The sequence below is a fragment of the Cetorhinus maximus genome, chromosome 25 (genome assembly GCF_964194155.1).
Source record: "Cetorhinus maximus chromosome 25, sCetMax3.hap1.1, whole genome shotgun sequence".
Classification (NCBI taxonomy): domain Eukaryota; kingdom Metazoa; phylum Chordata; class Chondrichthyes; order Lamniformes; family Cetorhinidae; genus Cetorhinus; species Cetorhinus maximus.
Genome location: NC_135903.1, coordinates 32,060,268 through 32,087,122, shown reverse-complemented (window position 1 = coordinate 32,087,122; position 26,855 = coordinate 32,060,268). Strand labels below are relative to the sequence as shown.

Sequence of the window (26,855 nt, the reverse complement as noted above, 5' to 3'; positions counted from 1 at the left end):
CACTTCACTGTCAGTGCTGTAATCATCCTTAGGGGAAAGATGGTGGAAAGGTTAGGTTGTTGCTTTTCCACCTTGGGAGTAACAGAGGAGGAAACTGGTCATTTGAGGCAAGAGCATGATAGTTCTTTTAATGAAGAGACAAAAGGCTAATTGCTGTTGTATTGCTGCTCTGTACTACAGTTCCCATTTATTATTAAATGTATGCTTTTCTGTATAGAACTGGTTGGAGTTTGCTTAAAAGAAACTGAAGATCCTATTATGCAACGCTGTATATAAGTTTCTGCTGCTGGTATCCTAACTCACTATCCTAACTAAGTCTTGTTCACCCATCACCCTTGTTTTCACTGACCTGCATTGGCTCCGAGTCTGCCAATGCATTGATTTTAAAATCCTCTTCTTTGGCTTCAAATCCTTTCATGGCTTCACCTCTCCTTAGCTCTCTAAACTCCTCTAGCCCTATAACCCTCTGAGATATCATTAAGCCTACAGAGGGTGTGAAAAAATAATATTCTTAATTTAAGACCTTTTAGAGGCTAAAGCATGATGAACCAAATACATTTTACATGCGATCACTTGCAAATCTTGTCATCCTGAATGTTCAGTGAAAGCCTTTGTCTATTGGTCCAGAAACAACCTATAATTTTCCATCACAACTTTCAATTACTTCTTCAATAAGTGCAGGATTATTGTCTTTACTGTCTTACCTGAAAGACCATTGCACTCATTAATTATTCTGTGAAACACTTCCTCACATAATTTCTAACTGTGCCTTTTGCTATTTTGAATGTGTCATACTCATACTGTCATGGTCCAAATTGAAATTATGCCTGGATATTTTTTTCCATGCTTGTTACCATCTTATGCAACCCCCCCCCCCCCCCCCTGCCACCCCCAACCCCCCACCCCCTTCATTTGTCTCCCATCAAGTTTATCCATCTTTTCCTCATTACTCAAGACTCTGGGAGGTCAATCTCATCACTTTTGTCTCCATCTCTGAAACTCAAATATCTCCTTCCTGTCTCAGAAACCAGAATTGGATTCAACAGCCAGGATGTGATAATGAACAGAGTACTGTACAGCAATGTTCTTGCTAAGCTGTATGAGGCCTCACAGCAGCCTGGAAGCTACCATGCTCCAAGTACAGTTTCATGTTAAATACTGTGCATGCACAGCTTTATCAAAATGTTCTCAAACTGTTGAAAGTTTGTGCAAAACAATCCAGGTGCTGTGCATTGAAAAAAAAACTGACTAGTAACAACTAGTAACTTACATTAATAATAGTACCATCAAATGCAAATGATGAGATGGAAGCACAAAAATTGGTTTGAGTATCCTAACATAAAAGTGAAGATTGTTCCTGCAGTCACAGCTTTTGAAAACATGAACAATTAAATTTACTGCTTCCATTAAATACCTGTACGATATCAGCAACATTTTATTATTATAAGGAACTCTCAGTATGCCCCAATTCATGTTGGATTTCACAACTACATGAAGATTTATTTTACAATGTGGACTTTAATTTCAAGGTTATGGAATTAATAGGATCTGAAATACTAAACCATGATTTTTTTACTTTTCAAATATTTGATTATAATTATTCTTGCCAACCATATCTAAGTTACTAGTTTTAATAATAAAGCATCAAATGTATACATTCAATTTTGCCATACAAACAGCGGCTATTGCAAGTCATGGATTTAGTAAATCATACCTTCAGCTACACTCTGGTTCAAGGCAGACACTGACAGAAAATAAAAACCTCTGTGCACTCTTTGAAAAAGGTACATCTTGATCCAGCATGTTTAATTTTCTTTAATATATTTTGGCTGCATAATCGTTCAGTTCAATCAGTCATAAATCAGCAGTACACAAACTGTATAAACTAAGTGTTTCAGTTTACGGAAGTCTTGGAATCACTTCTTGTTTGAACTCTTTTTGCTTCTTCTTCCAAATCATCAAAAAAACGTTCCTGTGACACTGAATAAAATGTGTATCCATCTAGGGACATTATTAAGGAAATATAAATAAATCTGCAAAAATCTATTCAAAATCTAATGTTTTGTAGCTGTAGTTCAATTTTTGAAATAACAAAAAAATCCCCAATCTGTTGTTGTGGCTAAATAAAAGTCAAATATATGAACAGTTAGTTATCAATCATAAGAAAATAACTTGTTGCACAAAACCTTAGCCTCTACTGTTTCATTTGGCAACAAACTGAAGAAAGAAAAACTGAAAGAAAAAGCTGAAAATGACAGGTCTATTATTCTCTCAGACAGAAAACTAAAATCCCGTTCTCCGGTATCAACTTAATGAATCTGTATTTTCTCCATGTTTTATTTAACGCGCAGCTTTATCAAAATGTTCTCAAACTGTTGAAAGTTTGTGTATCTGAACCCAATCCATTTAAGATTTTGCCATTTATCGTGCAGTTCTGCTTATTTTTTCCTTCAAAATAATCCATGTTACATTTTTCTGCATTAAATGTCAGCTAACATCTATCTGCCCAATATACTAACTGGTATATGACCTTTGAAGTTGTCCTCTTCAGTTAATCATGCTTCCTACTCTTATTATTTGCAATTTCAGTTATTGTACACCTATACCTGAGACCAGATCATAAATGTGTGTGTCTATATATTAAAAAAAAGCAGACATCAGTTATTATCCTTTCAATCCACAAAGCATTCAGTAAGCACTGCTCTGTTCTGCTCTACAGTAAACTTCCTACCTATGCTGCCAAATTTGTTCTAATGTGTAATTTAATTTTAGCAACATTTCTTCTATGTATCAACTTAACAAACACCTTTTGAATAATTCAAATGCAATCTATCATATTTCATTAACATACTCCATTATGCCATTTACAAATCCATCCTTAATTAACTGCTTCTCTAATCACAGGCCGTTACTCTCCCGTGAGTGAGTGAGTGAGAGAGAGAGGGAGAGTGAGTGTGTGAGAGGGGGAGAGAGTGAGAGTGTGAGAAAAGGAAAGAGCAAGAGTGTGAGAGGGGGAGGGAGGGAGCAAGAGTGTGTGAGTGAGTGAGAGAGAGGGGATGAGTGAGTGTGTGAGAGGGAGAGTGTGGGAGAGAGTGAGTGTGTGGGAGAGAGAGTGTGAGAAAGAGGGAGAGAGTGAGTGTGTGTGAGGGAGACAGTGACTGTGTAAGAGAGGGAAAGGATGAGAGTGAGTGTGAGAGAGGGAGAGAGTGAATGTGAGAGAGGGAGAGTGTGAGTGTGAGAGAGGGAGAGAGTGAGTGTGTGTGAGAGAGAGAGTGTGAGTGTGTGAGAGAGACGGACAGAGTGAGTGTGAGAGAGAGGGAGAGAGTGAGTTGAGTGTCAGAGAGGGAGAGTGAGTGCGTGAGAGAGAGGGAGAGTGAGTGTGAGAAATGGAGAGAGTGTGTGAGGGAGAGAGTGCGTGCATGAGAGAGAGGGAGAGAGTGAGTGCATGAGAGAGAGGGAGAGAGTGAGTGCGTGAGAGAGAGGGAGAGAGTGCGTGAGAGAGAGTGAGAGTGTGAGTGCGTGAGAGTGAGGGTGCATGAGAGAGAGACAGTGAGTGAGTGCATGAGAGAGAGAGTGTGAGTGAGTGAGTGCATGAAAGAGAGGGGAGAGTGAGTGCGTGAGAGAGAGTGAGTGCGAGAGAGAGAGGGAGAGAGTGAGTGCATGGGAGAGAGTGAGTGCGTGAGAGAGGGAGAGAGTGAGTGTGAGAGAGGGAGAGTGAGTGCGTGAGAGAGGGAGAGTGAGTGCGTGAGAGAGGGAGAGTGAGTGCGTGAGAGAGGGGGAGAGTGAGTGCGTGAGAGAGAGGGAGAGAGTGCGTGAGAGAGAGGGAGAGTGAGTGCATGAGAGAGGGGGAGAGAGTGAGTGCATGAGAGAGGGGGAGAGAGTGAGTGCATGAGAGGGAGAGAGTGCGTGAGAGGGAGAGTAAGTGCGTGAGAGGGAGAGTGAGTGCGTGAGAGGGAGAGTGAATGCGTGAGAGGGAGAGAGTGAGAGTGCATGAGAGAGAGACAGTGAGTGAGTGCATGAGAGAGAGACAGTGAGTGAGTGCGTGCATGAGAGAGGGAGAGAGTGAGTGTGTGAGAGAGAGGGAGAGAGTGAGTACGTGAGAGGGAGAGTATGAGTGCGTGCGTGAGAGGGAGAGAGTGCATGAGAGAGAGACAGTGAGTGAGTGAGTGCATGAGAGAGAGGGAGAGAGTGAGTGAGTGAGTACATGAGAGAGAGGGAGAGAGTGAGTGCATGGGAGTGAGTGCGTGGGAGAGAGTGAGTGCGTGGGAGAGAGTGAGTGCGTGGGAGAGAGTGAGTGCGTGGGAGAGAGAGAGTGCGTGGGAGAGAGAGAGTGCGTGGGAGAGAGACAGTGCGTGAGAGAGAGTGAGTGCGTGAGAGAGAGTGAGTGCGTGAGAGAGAGTGAGTGCGTGAGAGAGAGTGAGTGCGTGAGAGAGAGTGAGTGCGTGAGAGAGAGTGAGTGCGTGAGAGAGAGTGTGTGCGTGAGAGAGAGTGTGTGCGTGAGAGAGAGTGAGAGAGGGAGAGAGTGAGTGAGAGAGGGAGAGAGTGAGTGAGAGAGGGAGAGAGTGAGTGCGTGAGGGAGAGAGTGAGTGCGTGAGGGAGAGAGTGAGTGCGTGAGAGAGAGGGAGAGAGTGAGTGCGTGAGAGAGAGGGAGAGAGTGAGTGCGTGAGAGAGAGGAGGAACGAGTGAATGTGAGAGAACGGATGAGTGAGTGTGTAAGAGAGGGGATGAGTGAGTGTGAGAGAGAGGGAGCGATTGAGTGTGTGAGAGAATATGTGAAAGAGAGGGAACGAGTGTGAGAGAGGGGACAAGTGAGTGAGAGAGGGAACGAGTGTGTGATAGATAGGAAGAGTGTATGTTTGTGTGTGTGTGAGGGGGAGCAAGTGTATGTGAGAGAGGGATCGTGAGAGTGTGTGTGTGAGGGGGAATGAGTGAGTGTGAGAGAGGGGATGAGTGACAGAGAGAGGGGACAAGTGACTGTGAGAGAGAGAGGGGACGAGTGACTGTGAGAGGGGGGACAAGTGACTGAGAGAGAGGGGACAAGTGGCTGAGAGAGGGGACAAGTGTGTGTGAGAGACGATAGGAAGAGTATGTGTGCGTGTGTGTATTCGACTCACTCTCAATGGGAGTAAGCCAGAAACACACACACACTCACCTACATTCTAATGGTCATTTTTATTCTTTACTCTTATTATTAGAAATGTATTGCTATGACATTGCTTTATTTTTGCTCAGCAAGTTGTTTCTTTTCTTCAGACTCAACATTTTTTTGAAGTTCATGTATCTTTTCCGAAATCTGCTCATCAGCCCCCTTTCTAGCTTGAGCGAGAAAAAATGGAAATGTTCCCCCCTCCACCGCCACTTCCAGGCTAACAGGTTGAACAAGCCAGCTCTGGAAGCTTATCCTATACCAATGTTTGTTAACTGCTGTCCTACCCTAAATTCCTTTCTCAAACAAAAGGCTGGCACATTTACCATATCCATTGACGTTTGATTGTGATCATAGTTATTTAATCACTGACCTCTCTCAACATCCATGCCATCGCAGCCTGATATTTTTGACTTTCACCAACTTTTCAGTATTACTTATTCATCTTTTTTTAATTCGTTCCTGGGATGTGGGTATCACTGGCAGGGCATTTATTGCCCACCCCTAATTGCCCTTATTCAGAGAACATTTGAGAGTCAACCACATTGCTGTGGGTCTGGAGTCGCATGTAGAACAGATCAGGTGAGAACAAGATTTCCTTCCTTGAAGGACATTAGTGTGGGTTTTTATGACAATCGGCAGTAAAGGGAGTGCAGCAGAAATTGGAGATCCTTGGGTGTTTCATCATCAGACTTTTAATTCCAGATTTTTATTGAATTCAAATTACACCGTCTGCCATGGTGGGATTTGAACCCAGGGTCTCTGTGACAATACCATTATGCCACCACCTCCCACCCTGTAGTTATTCTGAACCTACACCACCTCCTTCAATCCCACTACAGCAATCAATAGAAACAAAATACTCTTAGTATATCCACCATTCTTTTGTTCTGAGAGAAGATAATTTTCACCTCTAGCTTTTGTCTAACTAATCTTTTACGTTTTATATGTTTATACAATCCTTTTACTTATCCATAGCCTAGCTAGTGTTTCATTTTTGCTATATATATTTTCTATACGTCACTTGATTTTTCTGTATTATCAGCTCTAGGTCTGTCATATTCTTTTTTATGAAATCTCACGTTAATTTTACTTTCTAGAAACACCCAAGGATCTCCAATTTCTGCTGCACTCCCTTTATTTCAGGGAATTTGTCTAGCTTGTACCCGAATAATCCCCAGTTTGAAACTTTTCCCTTATTTGATAACTGACCTATATACATATTTTTCTTTCCAATTTGCCTGACTAGTTTTATAATTTAATTTTGATATTTTTCCCCCAGTCATTGTTGCCTCCTTTCAATTTTTACATCAAACCCAAATGTGATAGGGTTGCTGTTTCCTAAATGTCGGCTTACCCTTATATTATTTTACATTGTTCTCCAAATCATCTTCCATCTGATGTTGTAAATGAATCTTCCATTAAAACTGCAAACCTCTCCTGAATATCTTGCACCCAGGAACAGGGTGACCAACAGTCCTGTATTTTATAGGATCGTCCCATAATTTTGCTAATTGTCCCAAGTCTCGTCACGTTTCCTCCCAAGGTGCCATTTGTCCCTTGTATCAGGTATTCTTGTGTTTCTTGTATCTTTGGTGCTTACTATACATGTGCTGCAGTGACGTCAGCCCATGACTTCCTATGAACATGCAAACAAGGAGCAGTAGGCAATTCGGTGCCTTGAGCCTGCTCCGCCATTTAATAAGATCATAGCTGATCTGATAGTGACCTCAAATCTGCATCCCACCTACCCCCGATAACGTATCACCCCCTTGCTTACCAAGAATCTATCCCCTCTGCCTTAAAAACATTCAAAGGCTCTGCTTCCACCACCTTTTCAGGAAGAGAATTCCAAAGACTCACGACCCTCAGAGAAAAAATTTTGCGTCATTTCCGTTTTAAATTGGTTACCCCTTATTTTTAAACAGTGACACCTCTGGATTCTCCCACAAGAGGAAACACCCTCTCCACATCCACCCTCTCAAGTCCCCTCAGGATCTTATATGTTTTAATCAAATCACCCTTTACTCTTCTAAACTCAAGCCTAGCCTGTCCGATCTTTCCTAATAAGACAACCTGTCCTTTCCAAGCATTAGTCTGTTCTCTGAACTGCTTCCAACGCATTTACATCCTTCCTTAAATAAGGTGACCAATACTGTACACAGTACTCCAGATGTGGTCTCACTAGTACTCTGTATAACAGAAGCAAAACCTCCCTACTTCTGTATTCAATTCCCCTCACAATAAATGATAACATTCTATTAGCTTTCCTAATTACTTGCTGTACCTGCATACTAGCCTTTTGCGATTCATGCACTAAGACACCCAGATCCTTCTGCATCTCAGAGCTCTGCAATCTCTCACCATTTAGATAATATGCTTCTCTCTTATTCTTCCTGCCAAAATGGACAATTTCACATTTGCCAGATCTTTGCCCACTCACTTAACCTATCTATATCTTTTTGTAGCCTCCTTATGTCCTCTTCACAACTTACTTTCCTAACTATCAGTCTCATCAGAAAATTTGACAACCATCCCATCCATCCCTTCATCCAAGTCATTTATATAAATTGTAAACAGTTGAGGCCCCAGCATTGATCCCTGTGACACACCACTCGTTACATCTTGCCAACCTGAATAAGACCCATTTATGCCCACTCTTGGCTTCCTGTTAGCTATCCAATCTTCTATCCATGCCAATATGTTAACCCCTACTCCATGAGCTTTTATTTTCTGCAATAACCTTTGATGTGGCACTTTACCAAATGCCTTCTGGAAATCTAAGGACACCGGTTCCCCTTTATCCACAGCACATGTTACTTCCTGAAAGAACTCCAATAAGTTGGTTAAACATGATTTTCCTTTCACAAAACCATGTTGACTCTGCTTGATTACTTTGAACTTATCCAAGTGCCCCGCTATAGTTTCTTTAATAATAGCTTCTAACATTTTCCCTATGACAGATGTTAATCTAACTGGTCTGTAGTTTCCTGCTTTCTGTCCCACTCCCTTTTTGAATAATGGAGTAACATTTGCTATCTTCCAACCTAATGGGGCCTTCCCCGAATCTAAGGAGTTTTGGAAAATTAAAACCAATGCATCAACTATCTTCCTAGCCACTTATTTTAAGACCCTAGGATGAAGTTCATCAGGACCCAGGAACTTATCAGCCCACAGCTCCAACAATTTACTCGGGACCACTTCTCTGGTGATTGTAATTTTCCTGAATTCCACCCTCTTTTTCTATTTCCTGATTTATAGCTGCTTTTGGGATGTTACTTGTATCCTCTATAATGAAGACTGATGCAAAATGCCTATTCAATTCATCTGCCATTTCCTGGAGTTGAACTGCAGCCGAGAAGGAACGAAGAGAATGGGGGAGGAGCGCTGGAGCAAAATTTGCAATTTGCGAGAGGTTAAGGTGAAGGGGGTTCCAGGTCCTGGACCAGCAGCCCCAAGCTGAGTGGGTAAGGGCGTAACGACACAGCACCAGGCTCGTGGGAGGTTCAGGCCCCACGCTCTGTTGGTGGGCGGAGGCAGGCCCTAGGCTCCTGGGGAATTTGGGCTCGAGGTTTGGTCCGGGGGGGGGGGGGGTCAGGCAGGCCGGCCCCAGGCTCGTGGAGGGTATAGGGTCAAGGCTCAGGAGGGGTTCAGGCCTGAGGCTCGGTCAAGAGATGAAGTCAGGCCCGAAGCTCGGCCGGGGTGCGGGGAAAAGTCAGGCCCGAAGCTCGGCCGGAGAGTGAAGGCAGGACGGAAGCTCAGTTGGGAAGTGAATGCAGGCCGGAGGCTCGGCCCAGTCCAGAACTTGAATCTCCATGTGCATCCAGGCTACCTCCCTGCACCTTCATCAGCAGCAAATCCCCCACCCTTCTGGCGAAGTGTCCTTAATTTTATTTCCTCAGATCTGGTCACCCTGACCAAGAATTTTTGACCCCCCCGCCCTCCCCTGTTCCTGCTACATTCGTGCTGCCCCAAAGCAATTTGTGCTTTTGGCTCACTTTTGGCAGCATACAATGTGCATCGATTTACATTTAATTCAAATTCCCTTCTGTCAAACTATCTCTGCAGTGCCTCCTCCTTTAAACTTTTCCCCCACAGCACTTGTCATTCAGCTCACGAAGAAGTTAGTTCCAACCCTGTTCCGATAAAGACCTACTATCCTGTACAGCCCCCAACACTGGTCCTGATGTCTCAGTGATTACCACCTTAGCCACATATGTACCTCCTTTACCATTTCTATACTGACTAATGCACCAGGTGAAATGCTGAGATTTTGAATTTTCAGTAAAGTTAGGAAAGATAGAAGTGGCTAGAACTCTCTCCCCCCAAAATGCAGTAGATAATGGCTCAATTTATAATTTTAGATGTGAAGTCAATAGATTTTTTTGTCAGATTAGTGTAGTAAACAATATGGATGGACGGAGTTACGATGCAGATCGGCCATGATTCCCATCGAAGACTGGAACAGGCTCCAGGGCTGAATGGCCGACTCCTGTGCCTATGTCAATATAAATTCTGCAAGTACGTGGACGGATAGGTGTTAGCATGAAATTGCCGTACAAATGGTCCACCGCACAATTTAATTTGATCTGATCGCAGAAATTAGCCTGTTAATCAACAGCAAATCAACTGTACCTATAATGATGCCCAAGCTAAGTATCTAAAGCCATACTTTCATCTCCATCAAAGCATTAAAAACATGTTAGAAGGATACAGATGCCCAAGACGATTGCCCCGATAGCTAAGCCTGTAATCAGATTCCTCCCGCGCCGTTTTTGTAGCTTTTTATGCCACTGAGCCAGCTCCACTTGCCGCATGAACTCAATCTGCTCTTTGCTCAGATTGTCCTTTTTCGGGTCGACACGTTTAGCGAACTCCGAACCTCCCTCAGGTTTCATTTCCGCCATTTTTCCAACTCGCCGGCGAGAATATCCGGCGGAAGGTCAAATACGGAAAGCTGAAGGAGGCAAATCAAAAGAGCAACGCGGCGTGTGCTCGTTTCTTAGTTTCAAACAAACAGCTAAAGAGGGAAACGTATTCGGGTCTGAAATAAGCCCAGATATGTGGAAATTATGCTTCCTTATTTCAGAAAGGACGGAATGAAATATTTTGCATAAGAGGTGTTTGTAAAATAAAATGCTTGGCCAATGACATTTTTTAAGGAGGAAAAATAAGTTTGGGGAGGGAATTTCAGAGATTCGGGCCAAGGCAGCTGAAGGGACAGCTGAGGTGGTGTGATGAAAATGAGGGATGCTCAAGGGAATAGAATTGGAGGAGTGAGGAAATCTCAGAGTTGCAGGGCATGGAGGAGGTCACAGAGAAAGGGAGGGGAGTGAGGCCATGGAGAGATTTGAAAACAAGGATGAATTTTAAAATACAGACATTGTCCTGCTGGGAGCTAGGCCAGGGAACACAGTGGTGTGGGTGAACATTACTTGGAAAGGGTGGGAAAGTGGAAATGATCTACAGATTCAGCCATGATTTTATTCCTAACAGAATATGATCAGAAACATTGATTGGCTGCAGAATATGGATGCTGAAACTAGACAAATGAAGAGAAATTCTTTCATCAAGGTGTGTGTATTATATTTCTAGGCCTCAGAATTAATGAGTGACAATCATTAAAATCAATAATAGTAACAAGAGCTTTCAAATATCGGATGCAATGCAAAGGCTAAACCTTTCTGTCTCTTGATCTCTCTTTTTAAGACTTTCCTTACAACAAACCTCTTTGACCAAGCTTTTGGTCACTCCTACTTATACATACCCTACACACAGCTTCTGTTTTTTGTATTATAATTCTATGAAGCACCTTGGAACATTTTTCATTATTATACTGATGATGAAGTTAAATCATGAGGCCATTGAAGTGTCCTATAACCTTTAACCACTTGGTGGCAGTAAAGAACCACAAAACATAGAACACAGTTATTCTTGTTGAGTGATACATGTGAAGACTATCAAAAGTTGAGAGCTGATCTCAGGGCCCAGGGGAAGAATATTGCCATCGGCGTGCAGGGGTGGGCCCGACATGCCGATGCGTAAAATGACGCGAGATGATGTCAGGCGTGCATCCCAGAGGTGGCTGCGTGCCCGCTGAACTGTCAACAGCCTATTAACGCCATTAAGAAAGCAGTGTACCTTATTCACAACGCTGCTTGTCCAACCTTAAGGTTGGCGGGCAGACGAAGAGCCCAAGCGGCCTTCACGTTTTCCAGGAAACCTCATCCATGGGTGGGATGAGGTTTCCTGAACATTTTATAAAATCAATAAATAAATTTTGGTAAATTCACAAACATGTCCCAGCTCATGTGACACTGTCACATGAGGGGACATGTTTAAATAATTTTTTACTTAATTTATAAAAAAAGTTTTATTAACAACTTATTATCAGCTCCGTGCCTCAGGGAGATTGCTGCGCTTTCCCTCCTCCCCCAGTCCGCACAGGTAGCACTGAGCGCTACCGGCCACGGGTTACGCTGGGCAGGCCTTAATTGGCCCGCCCATGTAAAAGGGCGGCGCGCAGCTGATCGTGGGCGGTGATCGGCTCCGCGCCCACTACTGCCCAGCCTGCCCGCCATAGGTAAGATTCTACCCTAGAAAAAGGCCGATAATAAACAAGAAGCATAGCCATTTGTGATTGAAAACCAGTCCAGACCACTCTTCATAAAATATTGTTTACCATTAACCATTCAGATTAAAAACAGAAAATGCTAGAAATATTCAGCAAATCAGGCAGTGCCAGTGGAGGGAGAAACACATTTAACATTTCAAGACGATGACCTATTGTCCATGCTACTTCTGTATTCGCCCTTCAGTTCAACTACTTGATAAAACTTGCTGTATGCTATTTCAATAGTACAGCTAAACCCTTGGTTTTGGTGTAAGATTCAGTGTAACAAGTCTATTTCGCGCATCAGCTATCCTTGTAGCTTATTCCATTGACAGTAAGTCTGGTCTTGCATATTGACAGGGTTATGCTATGGAATCAAACCCACTAAAAATTTGAGAATGCCAAATTAATTTTACTTAGGCCCCCTACAACCAAAAGAGATAACAGATATGCTGAATATGAAGTAGATTTCCTCCTTTTTAAAGCAACATTTTTATAAGTACAAAAGTCAAAAAATATTAGTTGCACTCAAAGATTGCAAATTTTGTTACTTTTTGGGGACAATTCAGCCAGCCATTTGATATTCTTCTCAACTTCCCCCTCAACACCCACTTTAAAATCTAGTATTCAAGGCAACCACCATTTGTTTTAGTCGTTTATGGGATGTGGGCGTCACTGGCCAGGACAGCATGTATTGCCCGTCCCTATTTGCTCTTGAGAAGGTGGTGAGCCACCTTGTTGAACCGCTGCAGTCCATGTAGTTTAGGTACACGGTCACAATGATGTGACATCACAGAGATGGAGAATTTCAAATGAAAGAAACACCAGGTGCAAAAATTATCAACTTTTGGAAAAGACAGATTGTCTCCAGAAATTGCAGTTCACATCGACCTCAACTCCATTGGAATTTAAAGACCACCATGGAAAAAATCTGCCTCAGCCATGAACACCAACAAAGGACTAATAAACAGTGAACTTTCTATTTTTTGCCTTTTATCATTGAATTTTAATTTGGCCAAAAAGTAACGTCCTACTATATAACTTGTAATTTTGCATGCCTGAATGTTTGTGTGTGTGTGTTGCGAAGATCGGGATGTAGGATTACCCTTTTAAATAACTTTATATCTTTACCTGGTTGGGTTTTTAGCTCAATGAAAACTGACCCCTTTGTATTGCTGAAAAATGGGACACGCTGTACAAGTTTTTCGTCTTGCACTCATCAGGACAGATTCGCAAGAATACTAAATCTAAAGGGAACAACAATATATACTTCATGAAAAGGGTGCTGATTGGTTGGCAAGAGAATGCTGATTGGTAGAGGCTTTTTCCATGGTGAATGCACAGGGAACTGCCAAACCTTTGTTTAAATTCAAACCGGACAGGTCAACTCTGATTGGTCAAGGCATTGCCATCGGGAATGAACGAGGGAATGGCTGTCGCCAAGCTTTTGGTTAGTTGAAAAAGATGCAATGCATGGACACGTTCTTTCTGTTTGCAAGGGACAGGGCCCTGTGCGTGAATGTATGTCGCTTCTAGCACGCGTAAGTGAGCCACACTGCAAGTCCGACTGATAATACTAAATGGGTTATCAGTATAATTCTTAACACAATCATGATTACTTAGCAAGTGTTCAATTGCAGAATCACATCCAATGTTGGTTGCTATGTTCTGAGTTTTGCAAGCACAGGCTGGTTGGGCAGTGGCAGTATTTTGGCTGTTGCAAAAAGCTGAAGAGACGTGCTGTTTCATACAATCCACCAGTCGTTGGGACGAATGGCCTACATACCTGGCATCACACCAGCAGTGAAATTCATATACCACACTACTGATTTGTGTGATAGGTAGAACGTCTTTTTGGCTTGATGGCAGCATCCTGTTAGTGCGGAAAGTGGAGAATACCACTCGTGTTGCTATTTCACAGTAGCAGAATGAAACGGCTAGCTTCACCTGATACTCAAAGTTCTGAGACACCTTACCCCTTCAGGGTAACCGGAGATAGACTGGGCACTTTTCAGGACTGAAAGCGGCAGCCTTTGGCCCATTTATGAGTTTGCGCGATGGTAAGCAGAGAATATTCCGTCACATTCCTGACTTGTACCTTGTAGGTGGTGGACAGGCTTTGGGGAGTCATGAGATAAATCACTCTCTGCAGAATTCCCAGCCTCTGACCTGCCCTTGTAGCCACAGTATTCATATGGCTAGTCCAGTTCAGTTTCTGGTCAATGGTAACCCCCAGGATGTTGATAGTGGGGGATTCAACAATGGTAATGCCATTGAATGTCAGGGGTAGATGGTTAGATTCTCTCTTGTTGGAGATGGTCATTGCCAAGCACTTGTTTAGCACGAATATTACTTACCACATCAGTCCAACCCTGAATTGTTGTCCAGGTCTTGCTGCATATGCACATGCTTCAGTATATGAGAGGTGGCGAAGGTGGTGAACATCGTGCAATCATCTGTAAGCATCTCCACTTCTGACCTTATGATGGAGGGAGGGTCATTGATGAAGCAGTTGAAGATGCTTGGGCCTAGGACACTACCCTGAGGAACCCCAGCAGCAATATCCCGGGACTGAGATGATTGACCTCCAACAACCACAACCATTTTCCTTTGTGCTAGGTATGACTCCAATTAGTGGAGAGTTTTCCCCCGATTCCAATTGGCTTCAATTTTGCTAGGGTTCCTTGATGCTACACTCGGTCAAATGCTGCCTTGATCTCAAGGACAGTCACTCTCACCTCACCTCTTGAGTTCAACTATTTTGTCTATATTTGGATCAAGGCTGTAATGAGGTCAGGAGCTGAGTGGCCTTGGCAGAACCCAAACTGAGCATCAGTGAGCAGGTTATTGCTGAATAAGTGCCACTTGATAGCACTGTCCACGATATCTCCCATCATTTTGCTGATAATTGAATGCAGACTGCTGGGACAGTAATTGGCCGGGTTGGATTTGTCCTGCTTTTTGTCTACAGGGCATACCTGGGCAATTTTCCACATTGCTGGGTAGATGCCAATGTTGTAGCTACACTGGAACAGTTTGGCTAAGGGTGCGGCTAGTTCCGGAGCACAAATCTTCAGTACTATTGCCGGAATGTTGTCAGGGTCCGTAGCCTTTGCAGTATCCAATGCCTTCAGCTATTTCTTGATATCATGTGGAGTGAATTGAATTGTGATGCTGATGCTGAGAAGGTTCATCCACCTGGCACGTCTGGCTGAAAATGGTTGCAAATGCTTCAGCCTCGTCTTTTGCACTAATGTGCTTGGCTTTGAGGATGGGGATATTTAGGGAGCTTTCTCCTCCTGTTAGTTGTTTAATTGTCTACCACCATTCATGACTGGATGTGGCAGGACTGTGGAGCTTAGATATAATCCGTTGGTTGTGGGATCACTTAGCTATGTCTATCGCATGCTGCTTCTGCTGTTTGACATGCAAGTAGTCCTGTGTTGTAACTTCACCTGGTTGACACCTCATTATTTTTAGATATGCCTGGTGCTGCTACTGGCTTGCCCTCCTGCACTCTTCATTGAACCAGGGTTGATCCCTCGGTTTGTTGGTAATGGTAGAGTGGGATATATGCCGGCCCATGAGGTTACAGATTGTGGTTGTGTACAATTCTGCCACTGCTGATGAGCACAGTATCTCATGGATGCCGTGTTTTGAATTGCTTGATCTGCTCAAAATCTATCCTATTTAGCACAGTGTTTGTGCCATGCAACAGGATGGAGGGTATCCTCGATGTGAAGGTGGGACTTCGTCTCCACAAGGACTGTGCAGTGGCCACTCCTAACAATACTGTCTTGGACAGATGCATCTGCAACAGGTAGATTGATGAGGACGAGGTCAAGTAGGCTTTTCCCTCTTGTTGGTTCCTTCACCATCTGCCTCAGATACAGTCTAGCATCTATGCCCCTGAGAACTCAGTCAGCTTGGTCAGTAGTGGTGCTACCAAGCCACTGTTGGTGAAGGTCATTAAAGTCCCCCACCCAGAGTACATTCTGTACCCTTGTCACCCTCTGTGTTTCTTCCAATTGCTGTTCAATATAGAGAAGTACTGATTCATCAGCTGAAAGGGGGGTGCGGTGTGTGTGTGTGTGTGGTAGGTGGTAATGAGCAGGAGTTTTCCTTGCCTATGCTTGACCTGCTGCTGTGGGGTCCAGAGTCAATGTCGAGGACTCCCAGGGCAACTTCCTCCTGACTGTATACCACTGTTTCACCATATCTGGTGGGTCTGGCCTGCTAGTGGGAAAGGACAGATAGTGATGGTAGTATCTGGGACATTGTCTGTAAGGTATGATTCTGTGAGTATGACTATGCTAGGCTGTTGCTTGACTAGTCTGTTGGGCAACTCTTCCAATTTGACACAAGACCCCAGATGTTAGTAAGGAGGCTTTGTAGAGTCAACAGGGCTGGGTTCGCCCTTGTCGCTTGTCGTCTCTGGTGCCTAGGTTGGTACCGGGTGGTCCGTCTGGTATCCTAAGAGGATACCACCATTCTGGACCCAAACTTTAAAAATTTGGGGAAGGACCTTGACCCATCTTGGTCTGAGTCTTAGGAGAAATTTTCTCCAACAAAGACTGATTTTTCCCTTGTCCTTCAATTGAACTTTCCACTTTAGACATGTCTGCATGACCCTGACTCAGATCTGAAATAGTTTCAGCTTGTGTTGGAGTAACTATTGGTACTCTATTCGTATCCCAACAATCCAATTCATCAGGCTCATATGATTCTTCCCAACTTCCATCTTCAAGAATCTCTGAAGGCAAAAGATGTACAAACCTAACCTTTCCATTACCAAACATCTTGACCAAATATGTGCAAAGACCACATATTTTCACGACTCTTCCTGGTAGCCACTTCAACCACTTATGATAATGATCTTTCACCTTAACCTTTTGGTTCAACTTAAGACTTCCTTCTCTCACGCCACCCCTATCATGACTCCCTTTCTGCCTGGATTGTTGCTCTTCTACTGACCATGCTAAATGTGGCTTCAGCAATGAAAACTTTGTTCTTGGCTGTCCTCTAAGAAACAATTCAGCTGACATTCTGCCGGTAGTAGTGTGAGGTGTGTTATGATAAGTAAACAAAAAAAATCACCAGTTTATGATTCAATGACATCTGCTGTTTCTTCCAATTTGTATCTAGCACTTGTTGAACAAGAGCACGCTTAACAATTTGTACATTGTGCTCTCTTGCTCCATTTGAAGCAGGATGATATGGTGGGACTTGTGCTTGTTACCCCATTCGTTTTATGAATTTTGCAAACTCTTCTAAACAAAACTGAGGTCCATTGTTGGACACAATTTCCTCTGGGAATCTATAAGCAGCAAACAATCTGTGCAAAATTTCAAGGGTTCTCTAGTTGTTGTTCAATTCAATGGAAACCCTTCAATACATTTCAAATGGCTATCTATCATAATGAATAGCTGTTGCCATTCAAATTCTGCAAAATCTGTGTGCAGCTTCTGCCACATTCTAGTTGGCCATTTCCATGGTTGCAAAGGTTCCAATGGTGGCTTCTTTTCTACTACTTAACATACTCTACACTGTTTCACTGTGTCTTCTATGTACTTATCCAACCCTGGCCACCAAAGATAGCTTCTCATTGGACTCTTTGTCAAGCTCATCCCTAAGTGCTGATCATGAAGACCATATAGTAACTGCAATCTGTACTTCTCAGGAATTACGAAGCTGGCTCCCGGCATAACATAAACTTATCAACTGACAACTCATTCTTATGCATAAAAAACGGAATGATTTCTAAATCCCCCCATTTGTGATTTAGTTGTGTACCCTTGCCAATGCAGAGTCCCTGCAAGTTGTTCTACCAATAGTGGAAAGATTAGGTTTGTACATCTTTTACCTTCAGAGATTCGTGAAGATGGGAGTTGGGAAGAATCATATGAGCCTGATGAATTGGATTGTTGGGATACGAGTAGAGTACCAATAGTTACTGTTGGTTCTGCTGTGACTGGCAACTCATCTGCGTGTGGAAAGAAAAAAATCTTCCCTGTTGAGCTTTGCCTCAGATGGGAATGGTAATCTGGACATCGCATTGGCATTACAATGATCATCCAATCATCTGTACTTAATGTCGTACTGATAAGCAGACAAAATCAAAGTCCGTCTCTGCATTTGGGCTGCAGCTAAAGCGGGTACTGGAGACTTTGGATTCAATATAGCTGTGAGTGGCTTATGATCAGTTTTAATCATGAAACTATGATCATAAAAGTATTTATGAAATCTTATTCCAAAAACCAAAGACAATGCTTCACATTCTATCTGATCATAATTTTGCTTACTGGCACTGAGGGTGTGTGAGGCAAAAGCAACCAGTTTTTCCTCATTATTATCCAACACGTTAGAGATCACAGCATCTACACCGTATGGACAGACATCAGATCATAGCTTAATATTTTTGGACACATCATAATATACAAGCATGGTAGCATTTAGCAATTAACTTTTACACAATTTGAATGCTTTGTCACACTCTTTTCTCCAATTCCACGGAAAATCCTTCCTCAAGAGTTCATTGAATGTATCAATAAGACTGCCAAATTTGGTATGAATTTACCAAATTCACTAAATCCAAAAAGGATCTGAGCTCAGAGGCATTCTGAGGTGTGGCGCATTTCTTATTGCTTGAACCTTACTCTTGGTAGGATGTAACGCATCTTTGTCTACCCTGTGACCCAAGTACTTTACAGAGTTTTGAAATATTTCACATTTATGTGCCTTCGCCCGAACTCCATGTTTTTCCAAACATGGAGCACCTTTTTCAGTCTGTCATTATGGTTCTGCCTGTGTAGAGCTAAAGTAAGTGTGTCATGCAAATAGCACACTACTCCCTGAATTCCTTGCAAAATTTGGCTCATCACCCCTGGGAAAATTCTTGGGGTTGAAAGAACACCAAATGGCAGCCTGTGAAACTGAAAAAGACCCATGTATGTATTAATAGTCAAATATGACTTAGACTCATTGTCTAATTCAAGTTGCAGAAAGGTACTTGTCAAATCTAACTTTGAAAAAATCTAGCCTCCTGACAGCATTGTGATTAGATCCTCCACGTTTGGCAAAGTACCAGACGGATTACATTCCAGTACTTGATTTACGGTTACCTTACAATCCCCACATATTCTTATACTGCCATCTGACTTTGGTACTACCATGATGGGAGTAGCTCAATTCCTCTGTTCTGCCTCAGAGATAATGTTCCCAGTCTCAAGTCTTTTCAGCTCTTGCTCTACTTTCTCCCTTAGAGCATAGGGTACTGGACAAAGCCTGCAATAAACTGGTCTTGCGCTCCTCTGAACCCGCACATTAGCCTTATGTCCTCAAATCAGTTTGACAAAGCTAAGAGTCCATGGAATCCAAGGCAATTTGGCAAATTGGATCCAGAATTGGCTGAGTGTGGCAGGAAGCAGTGGGTGATGGTCGAGGAGTGTTTTTGTGACTGGATGCCTGTGTCCACTGGGGTTCCACAGGGATCGGTGTTGGGTCCTTTGCTGTTTGTGGTATATATAAACGATTTAGACTTGAATGTAGGAGGGTTGATCAGTAAGTTCGCAGATGACACGAAAATTGGTGGGGTGCTAAATAGTGAGGAGGATAGCCTTAGATTACAGGAGGATATAGACGAGCTGATCAGATGGGCTGATCAGTGGCAAATGGAATTTAATCCAGATAAGTATGAGGTGATGCACTTGGGCAGGACAAACAAGGCACGGGAATACACAATGAATGGTAGGACCCTGGGAAGTACTGAGGATCAGAGGAACCTTGGTGTGCAGGTCCACCGGTCCCTCAAGGTAACGGGACAGGTAGATAAGGTGGTTAAGAAGGTATATGGGATATTTGCCTTTATTAGCCGAGGCACAGAATATAAGAGTAGGGAGGTTATGTTGGAACCGTATAAAATGCTTGTTAGGCCACAGTTAGAGTATTACGTGCAGTCCTGGAATCCACATTATAGGAAGGATGTGATTGCACTAGAGAGAGTGCAGAGGAGATTTAGCAGGATGTTGCCTGGGCTGGAGAGTTTTAGTTATGAGAAGAGATTGGATAGACTGGGATTATTTTCCCTGGAGCAGAGGAGATTGAGGGGGGGACATGATTGAGGTGTATAAAATTATGAGGAGCATAGATAGGGTAGATAGGGAGGAACTTTTCCCCTTGGTGGAGGGATCAATAACCAGGGGGCATAGATTTAAGGTAAAGGGCAGGGGGTTTAGAGGGCATGTGAGGAAGAATTTTTTCACCCAGAGGGTGGTGGGAATCTGGAACTCACTGCCTGAAAGGGTAGTAGAGGCAGAAACCCTCAAAGCATTTAAGGAGTATTTGGATGTGCAGTTGCGATGTCATGGCATACAAGGCTGTGGGCCTAGTGCTGGAAAGTGAGATTAGAATAGATAGGTACTTGTTTGACCGGCGTAGACTCGATGGGCTGAAGGGCCTTTTTCTGTGCTATAGACCTCTATGACTCGATGACTAATCACCTGAGGGTACTTTGCGATCACATCTTTACGCATTGTGAATTTTGCTTCTATGTAAGAATGCTTGTTCCAGTTTAACTTAAGCGCTGTTAACCAGTTTCTTCCTAATAAGGCTTGTTTCTCACCTTTCACTACAATGATGGGTAATTTTGCACATTGTTCCTTATATGTGACTAGAACTGACACACTTCCCATTATGGGGATTCTTTTCTCTTCCATAACTTTGAAATTCTAAGCATGATTTCTCCAGCTGATGCTGACTCTATGTTTGACAGTATGGCGATTCAGGAATAATGCTAACTGATGCATGCACGTCGACCTCCATGTTTATCGGAGCTCCATCTAACCCTACTTGGACCATGCCCAATGTCTTGCAAATTTCTCCTCTTGTGCTTCAGATCACATGGATCTCAACTGACCCTTAACTGCTGCTGTTCAAAAACGCTATGCAGTGAATGCTGTTTCCCCCAGCCAGCATTTTCTCCGTTTACATTCTTACATGTCTTGGCAAGATGATTCTACTTCTTGCAGCTATAGCACTCTTACCTTCACAAATGGACAATTCTGTGCCCAATGATGACCTAAGCACCAGTAACAGGACTTTGTAGTACTACTGCTGCTACTAACTGCCTTCACTGGAGCCTTCTCCTTACTCAGCTACAGCTTATTTACTTAAGCAGATGATTGGCAGTTGTTAACTCTGACTTCTTTCGAGTCACTTCCTGCCATGTCCATGGGCAATGCTGTTTGGCAAGTTATGTCAAAATTAACTTTGGCAATGTCAGCAATTTACTGTGAATTCATTCACTTTTTAAACCACACACAAATCTGTCCTGCAATGCTCTCTCTTGAAATTCTCCAAAATTACAATGAATGGTCAGCTTTTTCAAACACATGATAAACTCTCCATTGTTCTCATTGGGCAACTGATTCCTTGTTCCAAATCGATAGCTTTCTGCAATCTCCAATGGCTTAGTATTGTAGTGCTGCTCAAACATGCACAAAATGTCCAACAGCGGCGTGTCCTTTGGTTTATCAGGGGCAAGCAAATTCTTGAGCGTTTCGTACACTTGTACATCAAAAATATCACCATTTTCCTTTCTCACATTGCCTGATTAACAGCTGGATTATCAGGATGTTTGAGGTTATTAGCAAGTGAGAAACATCTCTAGCCGCTCCACATACTCTCGGTCACAGCTGTATTCTTCCAGTAGCCCAATAATACCTGTTGATGCAGCGAACTTCAAAGGTCAATCCACCTGTGTGTATGAACAGCCATTTTTCTAAGACCATATTTTTGAGTTTATTTCTTAGCAAGAGTAACCCTCTCAGTTCTGCTGCTAGTTTGCTGGAAGCTTCTCAAACCCACATTTCTTCGGTGAGGGAAATCCACTATCCCACTCCTGTTGCCAAACTGTGATATCATGGCAGGACAAAGACACTGGTGCATGCATATGGAGTTCTTCTGAAATGGTTTATTCTAGATGTTGTTTATATACATACATAGGTGTACAAATAGCCACAAAAGGGCGCTTTTACATGGGTGTGAACCCTGGAGCTGGGTTTCACATTTGTTAAATTGCATGTGTCAGCTGCAGCTCAGTTAGTTGCACTCTCATCCACTGATCAAGTAGATTTTGGGTTTGAGTCCCTTTTGAGTACAGAATCTAGACTGACATCCCAGTGCTCTACTAAGGGCGTCGTAGTTTTTGGATGAAACATTAAACCAAGCGCTAAGTCTTCCCTCTCCAGGTGGATGTGAAAGATCCGGGCGCGCATATATTTTGCAAAAGAGCAGGCTCCAACCCCCGCCAAGTGCCCTGGCCAATATTTAATCCCAAAATCAACATCACACTGGAACAGATTATCTGGCCACCATCTCATTGTATAGTCTATGGGATTTTGATGAACCCAAAATTGGCTGTCGCGCTTCCTGCATCATAAACAGTGACTGTACTTCAGAACAAAAGATAATTCATCGACTGTAAAGCGCTTCCGGACGTCCTGAGGTTTTATATGTATACATTCTATTTTTTCCCCTCAAGTTTATTTTTTTCCTTGCACTTTGGAGCAGCAGTTCTTCGTCCCTCTTATTGTTTGGGCGTCAACGGACCGAGCGCTCGCGACCGATTCGAACAGTCAACAGTTCCTGCGCGAGGCTGCAGCCGAGAAACAGGGCGGGGGGAGCGGCGGCACACATTGCGCAGGCGCTTTGGAGATATCGGCGCTGGTTTGTCTCGGCGGGTTGGAACATAAACACGTGCGGCTATCTGCCCGCACAGGCGGACTGAGAATATGCTGGCGGCCGGCGCAGGCGCAGTGGGAGTGTGCCAGGGGCGCCCGCGCACGTGGACAGCGGGGTGGCAAAGAAGCCGCCATTTCCTTCAGACTCTCCGGAAAACCAGTCGGGCCAAATTGGCGACTCGCTTCCAAAGCATTTAATGTGCATTCACGTGCACTCGACGGAATAGGTCAAGGGTTTTGTGACAATTCCCCCCCCCCTTACAACATTTGACCAGGGCCCTCGCACCTTTGGCACTGGGAGGCCCGAAGGGTTGTGTGTGGCCATGAGTAAAGTGGTGGTTATGAAAACGGGCGAAAGCCGGAGCTGCTGCAGCAAAAAGGCGCCCCGGCTGGCGTTCAGCGCCGTTTCCCCGGAGATGCTGGAAGAATTTCTGGTTGATGTGGCGAAGGAAAATGAAAACAATTTGATGAACCTCTCTCAGCACGCAGGCTGTTTCAAAAAATTAAGATTAATAGGTGGGCTTGCGAGTATTGGTCGTCGTCGTCGCCGCCGTCTGTAAAAAGCCAGCTTGGTGTAAACTTTACTCGCATTTTAATTCCTCCGTTCTTTATTTGTATCACAGAATTTGTTTTCCTCCTTTGTGAGCAACTGGGGCTTCACCAGGTCACAATATATCAAGCTGTGGAGATACTGGAAAGGTAAAACAATATAATCCGCTCATGGATTTAGAAAGGAAAGAATGTGCTGTTTTATTCAATAGGGGTACAGGAATTGACAAAACACCATATCAGACCCACCAGTCAATCCCAAAATTATAACACAGAAGTTCTCTGCTCTTGGGATTTTTATTTGACGCAGTTGATTTTTTTTTCCAGCCAGCATCATATAAAACATACACAAACACTACAGTGAAACCCTTAAGCATTCGCTGTCTTTACAACTGTGAAACTTGACAGGAACTTTACAAATATGGAAATGCAATGCAGAAGTCGCTATCATTAATTGCCCGCTTCGCCCCAGGTTGTGCTGTTAAAAGTTCTGTAGTTGGAAATCTTTTGAAATCACTTGAAGTGAGGTGAACTTGAACTTTTACAAGCTTAGGGGTTTTACAGAGAAACCGTTACACCTAGTTGAATAAGGTGTAACAGGGTTTTTAAACAGATACTAAGTGCGTTGTTACTGCTGTACAAGTTCTCTGGCCCTGAAAAACTAATTTTATGTTTGTGGAATATCAAATTTCTTCACAATCATTAAAATTGCCACAAGTTCTAAAATTTTTTTGTATAAATTTATGTCCAAGTCCTTATTCTTTAAAATGATTAAAAGCGAAGGTTAAATATTGTTTCAGTGTCACTAGTTTGCCAGCTCTGAGAATACTCCGTTATTGGCTACTTGACCCACTTGACGACATCACTGTTGCTAGATGCCAGAGAGCCCCACAGTTGGCACCAGAATCAAATTACCGTTGAGAAAGTTGAAATCCATGCCACAGATCTCATTAGATCTTAGAGGATCACAGTGGGCACCATCAATTCACCACTGTTCTTTTAAAATTACTATAATTTCTTGAATACTAAAACAAGGGTTACATTAGAAACAAAAATACCTGGAAAAACTCAGCAGGTCTGACAGCATCTGCGGAGAGGAACACAGTTAACGTTTCGAGTCCATTCTCGAACAGAAGTTCTGCTGAAGAGTCATACGGACTCAAAACGTTAACTGTGTTCCTCTCCGCAGATGCTGTCAGATCTGCTGAGTTTTTCCAGGTAGTTTTGTTTTTGTTTTGGATTTCCAGCATCCACAGTTTTTTGCTTTTATCTAGGGTTACATTAGGTTCAGTGTATACCCTGACTTTAGAATTTTTTCCATTTAAGGTAACATATGTTTTTAGCAACACAGAACGTTGAGAGTTTATTTTATGCCCAAAGATAGCAGAATAGATTTTTAATGGAAACAGCATAACTGAGAAGTCAGCAGTTTATATCATAAAGCTGGATTTCAGGCTCAAAAGAATTTTTAAAAACCTGTTGTGTTCTTAAATGTTAATTATGAGACCAGCTATAATTTCTTATTTTACAGGTTTATGATTCGCTACATTGAAAAACTCTATTCAGCTACATGCACAGGTTCTGTGAAAAACGCAGAAAAATACGGCTGGGGACTATTGCAAGTTAGAATCCAAGATCACTTTGTGCTACGTATCATGTCTTGTGTTCAAATAGCAAGCAAGATCTCATTCCATTACCAGGTAAAGGATATCATCAGAACATTTCTTGTGCAACATCACACATACAATGTAAATTGCAAATTCCATCTTGATGTTTCACTTTAGCCAGAAATTTCTTCATTTCTTTCTCCAGATTGTTAATATTACTATGGCCCTGAAATTTCTCCAGTCTCTTGGTTACTCATATAAGAGAGAAGATTTTCTGGATTCAGAACTGCTTGTCCTTGAAACTCTGAGTTTTCAAGTCAATGTCCCTTCTCCTTTCACTCACACTGAAATATTATTAGAAGTAATGGGTGAGTGAGAAAAATGTAATCACTAGCTAATAACAATTAGGATGGTATTGTAACCCAATGCTGAACCTGGGGGCCAAATGACAGACAAAACTGAATTTTCATGCTTAACAGCATATGAATCTGGTGCTTCATTGCTGTCATGTAATTACATGATGCCTTTACCAAATGAGTCACTGCAAAACCAAATATATACACTTGACTGAAAAAAAGGATTTGAAGTACGTAGTACCGCTACTAAATTACTGTTTGTCAGCTCTATAGCAATGATTTAACCAACAGCATGTATTAATTCTTTAAAAACCAGAAGTTTCACCTAAATACTTTTTTTTTAAAACTTCATTCCTATGTACTTTATATCAAAATCTTGTTTAAACTATGTTCAAAATAACTAATTTTATGATTTTTTTAAAAAGGGTACAATGATCCATCAGTTCCAGTTAAAAACCTACATTGTATTTCCCTGAAGGTGCTGAAATTTGTTTACCTCATGAGAAACACCATCTATGAAAACTTACTAAAAATTACTATTGAAAATTCTACACCTAGTGAACTCCAAAGGCAAGTATTTTTATTTCTTACATTAGAATCAATAGTCCTTTAAAAAAATCTTAAGCACTTTTGGTTCTATTTGTTAGTTTTTTAAACTCAAAAAGAGTAAACAGTGTTTTGAAGATGGTTGATGCTTGTATTAAAACTTAGCTCCCATAAATTAAGCTTCAACCAAAAATACAAATACTGCATATATGAATACCAAGAGAGGCAGTTAATTAAGTCTAATAGTTCAAGTAGACCACAAGTCAAGTCTAAGCTACAATCTTCCCTTCAGCTGAAGTCATTCTGCCACTCAAATTTTTTTTCAAATAAGGCTTCCAGTTTTGATGCATCCTTTCTGTTACGCAGTGGTGTAGCACCATGGCAGTATGATTATTTTTCAGATAAGAAAAAAAGCTCTGCTCAAATTACTGAGTACAGAGAAAAAATTATTAGCTGTTGCGTTCACCCCCCCCCAAACACCTTGTTAACACCCCTTGGTTGAGTGCTAATATCCACAGTCAGCAAGTTGGAATGGCAGACAGCCTTTTAGTTGACAATTAAGTGCATCTTTAATTTGTGTAAGAAGTCCAGATGTTTCCTTATACACTTTAAAACATAAATACAAAATCAAATAACATTTTACTTTATCATAGGGCAAAGTTTTTGTCTGTAAAGGAAGATTGCATGCTTCTCGCTGTTGGGGTCATTGGAACAAGTGCAATTATACTGAACTATACACCCTGGTTCAAGGTAGTAAATAATACAAATTATTATATATGCAATACTGTACGAGATATCAGTTAGATAATTTGTTTGTCCTATATTCAAGCATCTGAACTGCCTTCCTAGCAGCAAAGATAAGAAATAGATTGTCTTAAAAAAATGATCTTAATTTTGTACCTTTTGTTTTACAAAAAGGTTGTACAGCAGCTGGCCTCAATTAGTGGTGTAACAGAAGAAAGCATTTCTGAGTTTTCTCAAGTCATACTAAAACACATTTTTCCAGGAGCAAATCATATGAAATAAGTTCCAATGTTAATAGATACAGTATTTTGTCAGTACATTAATGGTAGTGGTTTTGTAAATTCTACATCAATGAATTGCATATCACTAATCTGTGAGGTATACAATTTTAAAATAATTTGTGAAAAAAGTGTAATCTTGTACGTATATCTGTAATATTCTAACACTTAATACGGTACTAAATTACATCACAAATACTTCTAAAATTTAAATTCGTAGATGGAGGTTTGTTTAAATGCTTTTTGCAATCTACTTAGGAATATGAAGAAAGCTTTT

At 42.2% G+C, this 26,855-nt stretch overlaps 2 protein-coding genes across 2 annotated transcripts; one reads left to right on the top strand and one right to left on the bottom strand.

The window, feature by feature from the left end:
• Positions 1-1,800: 1,800 nt before the first annotated feature.
• coa3a (cytochrome C oxidase assembly factor 3a) lies at positions 1,801-10,099 on the bottom strand. The gene is made up of 2 exons (XM_078529761.1): positions 9,861-10,099; positions 1,801-2,001 (listed from the first exon to the last, which is right to left on the bottom strand). The coding sequence occupies exons 1-2, from the start codon at positions 10,051-10,053 to the stop codon at positions 1,895-1,897; spliced, it is 300 nt and encodes a 99-aa protein (XP_078385887.1). The 5' UTR covers positions 10,054-10,099; the 3' UTR covers positions 1,801-1,894.
• A 12,722-nt stretch (positions 10,100-22,821) lies between these two features.
• Positions 22,822-26,712, top strand: cntd1 (cyclin N-terminal domain containing 1). The gene is made up of 6 exons (XM_078529149.1): positions 22,822-23,014; positions 23,122-23,197; positions 24,579-24,747; positions 24,860-25,022; positions 25,436-25,620; positions 26,475-26,712. The coding sequence occupies exons 1-6, from the start codon at positions 22,822-22,824 to the stop codon at positions 26,580-26,582; spliced, it is 894 nt and encodes a 297-aa protein (XP_078385275.1). The 3' UTR covers positions 26,583-26,712.
• Positions 26,713-26,855: the final 143 nt, after the last annotated feature.

Excerpts from the sequence above, each read along its gene's own strand:
- cntd1 (XM_078529149.1), top strand. The coding sequence starts at position 22,822 with ATGAGTAAAGTGGTGGTTATGAAAACGGGCGAAAGCCGGAGCTGCTGC. Across the intron at positions 25,023-25,435 it reads AATATTATTAGAAGTAATGG|GGTACAATGATCCATCAGTT; the intron begins GTGAGTGAGAAA and ends TTTTTTAAAAAG. Across the intron at positions 25,621-26,474 it reads CATTAGAATCAATAGTCCTT|GTTGTACAGCAGCTGGCCTC; the intron begins TAAAAAAATCTT and ends TTTTACAAAAAG.
- coa3a (XM_078529761.1), bottom strand. The coding sequence starts at position 10,053 with ATGGCGGAAATGAAACCTGAGGGAGGTTCGGAGTTCGCTAAACGTGTC. Across the intron at positions 2,002-9,860 it reads GGCAATCGTCTTGGGCATCT|ATGGATACACATTTTATTCA; the intron begins GTATCCTTCTAA and ends TAATGTCCCTAG.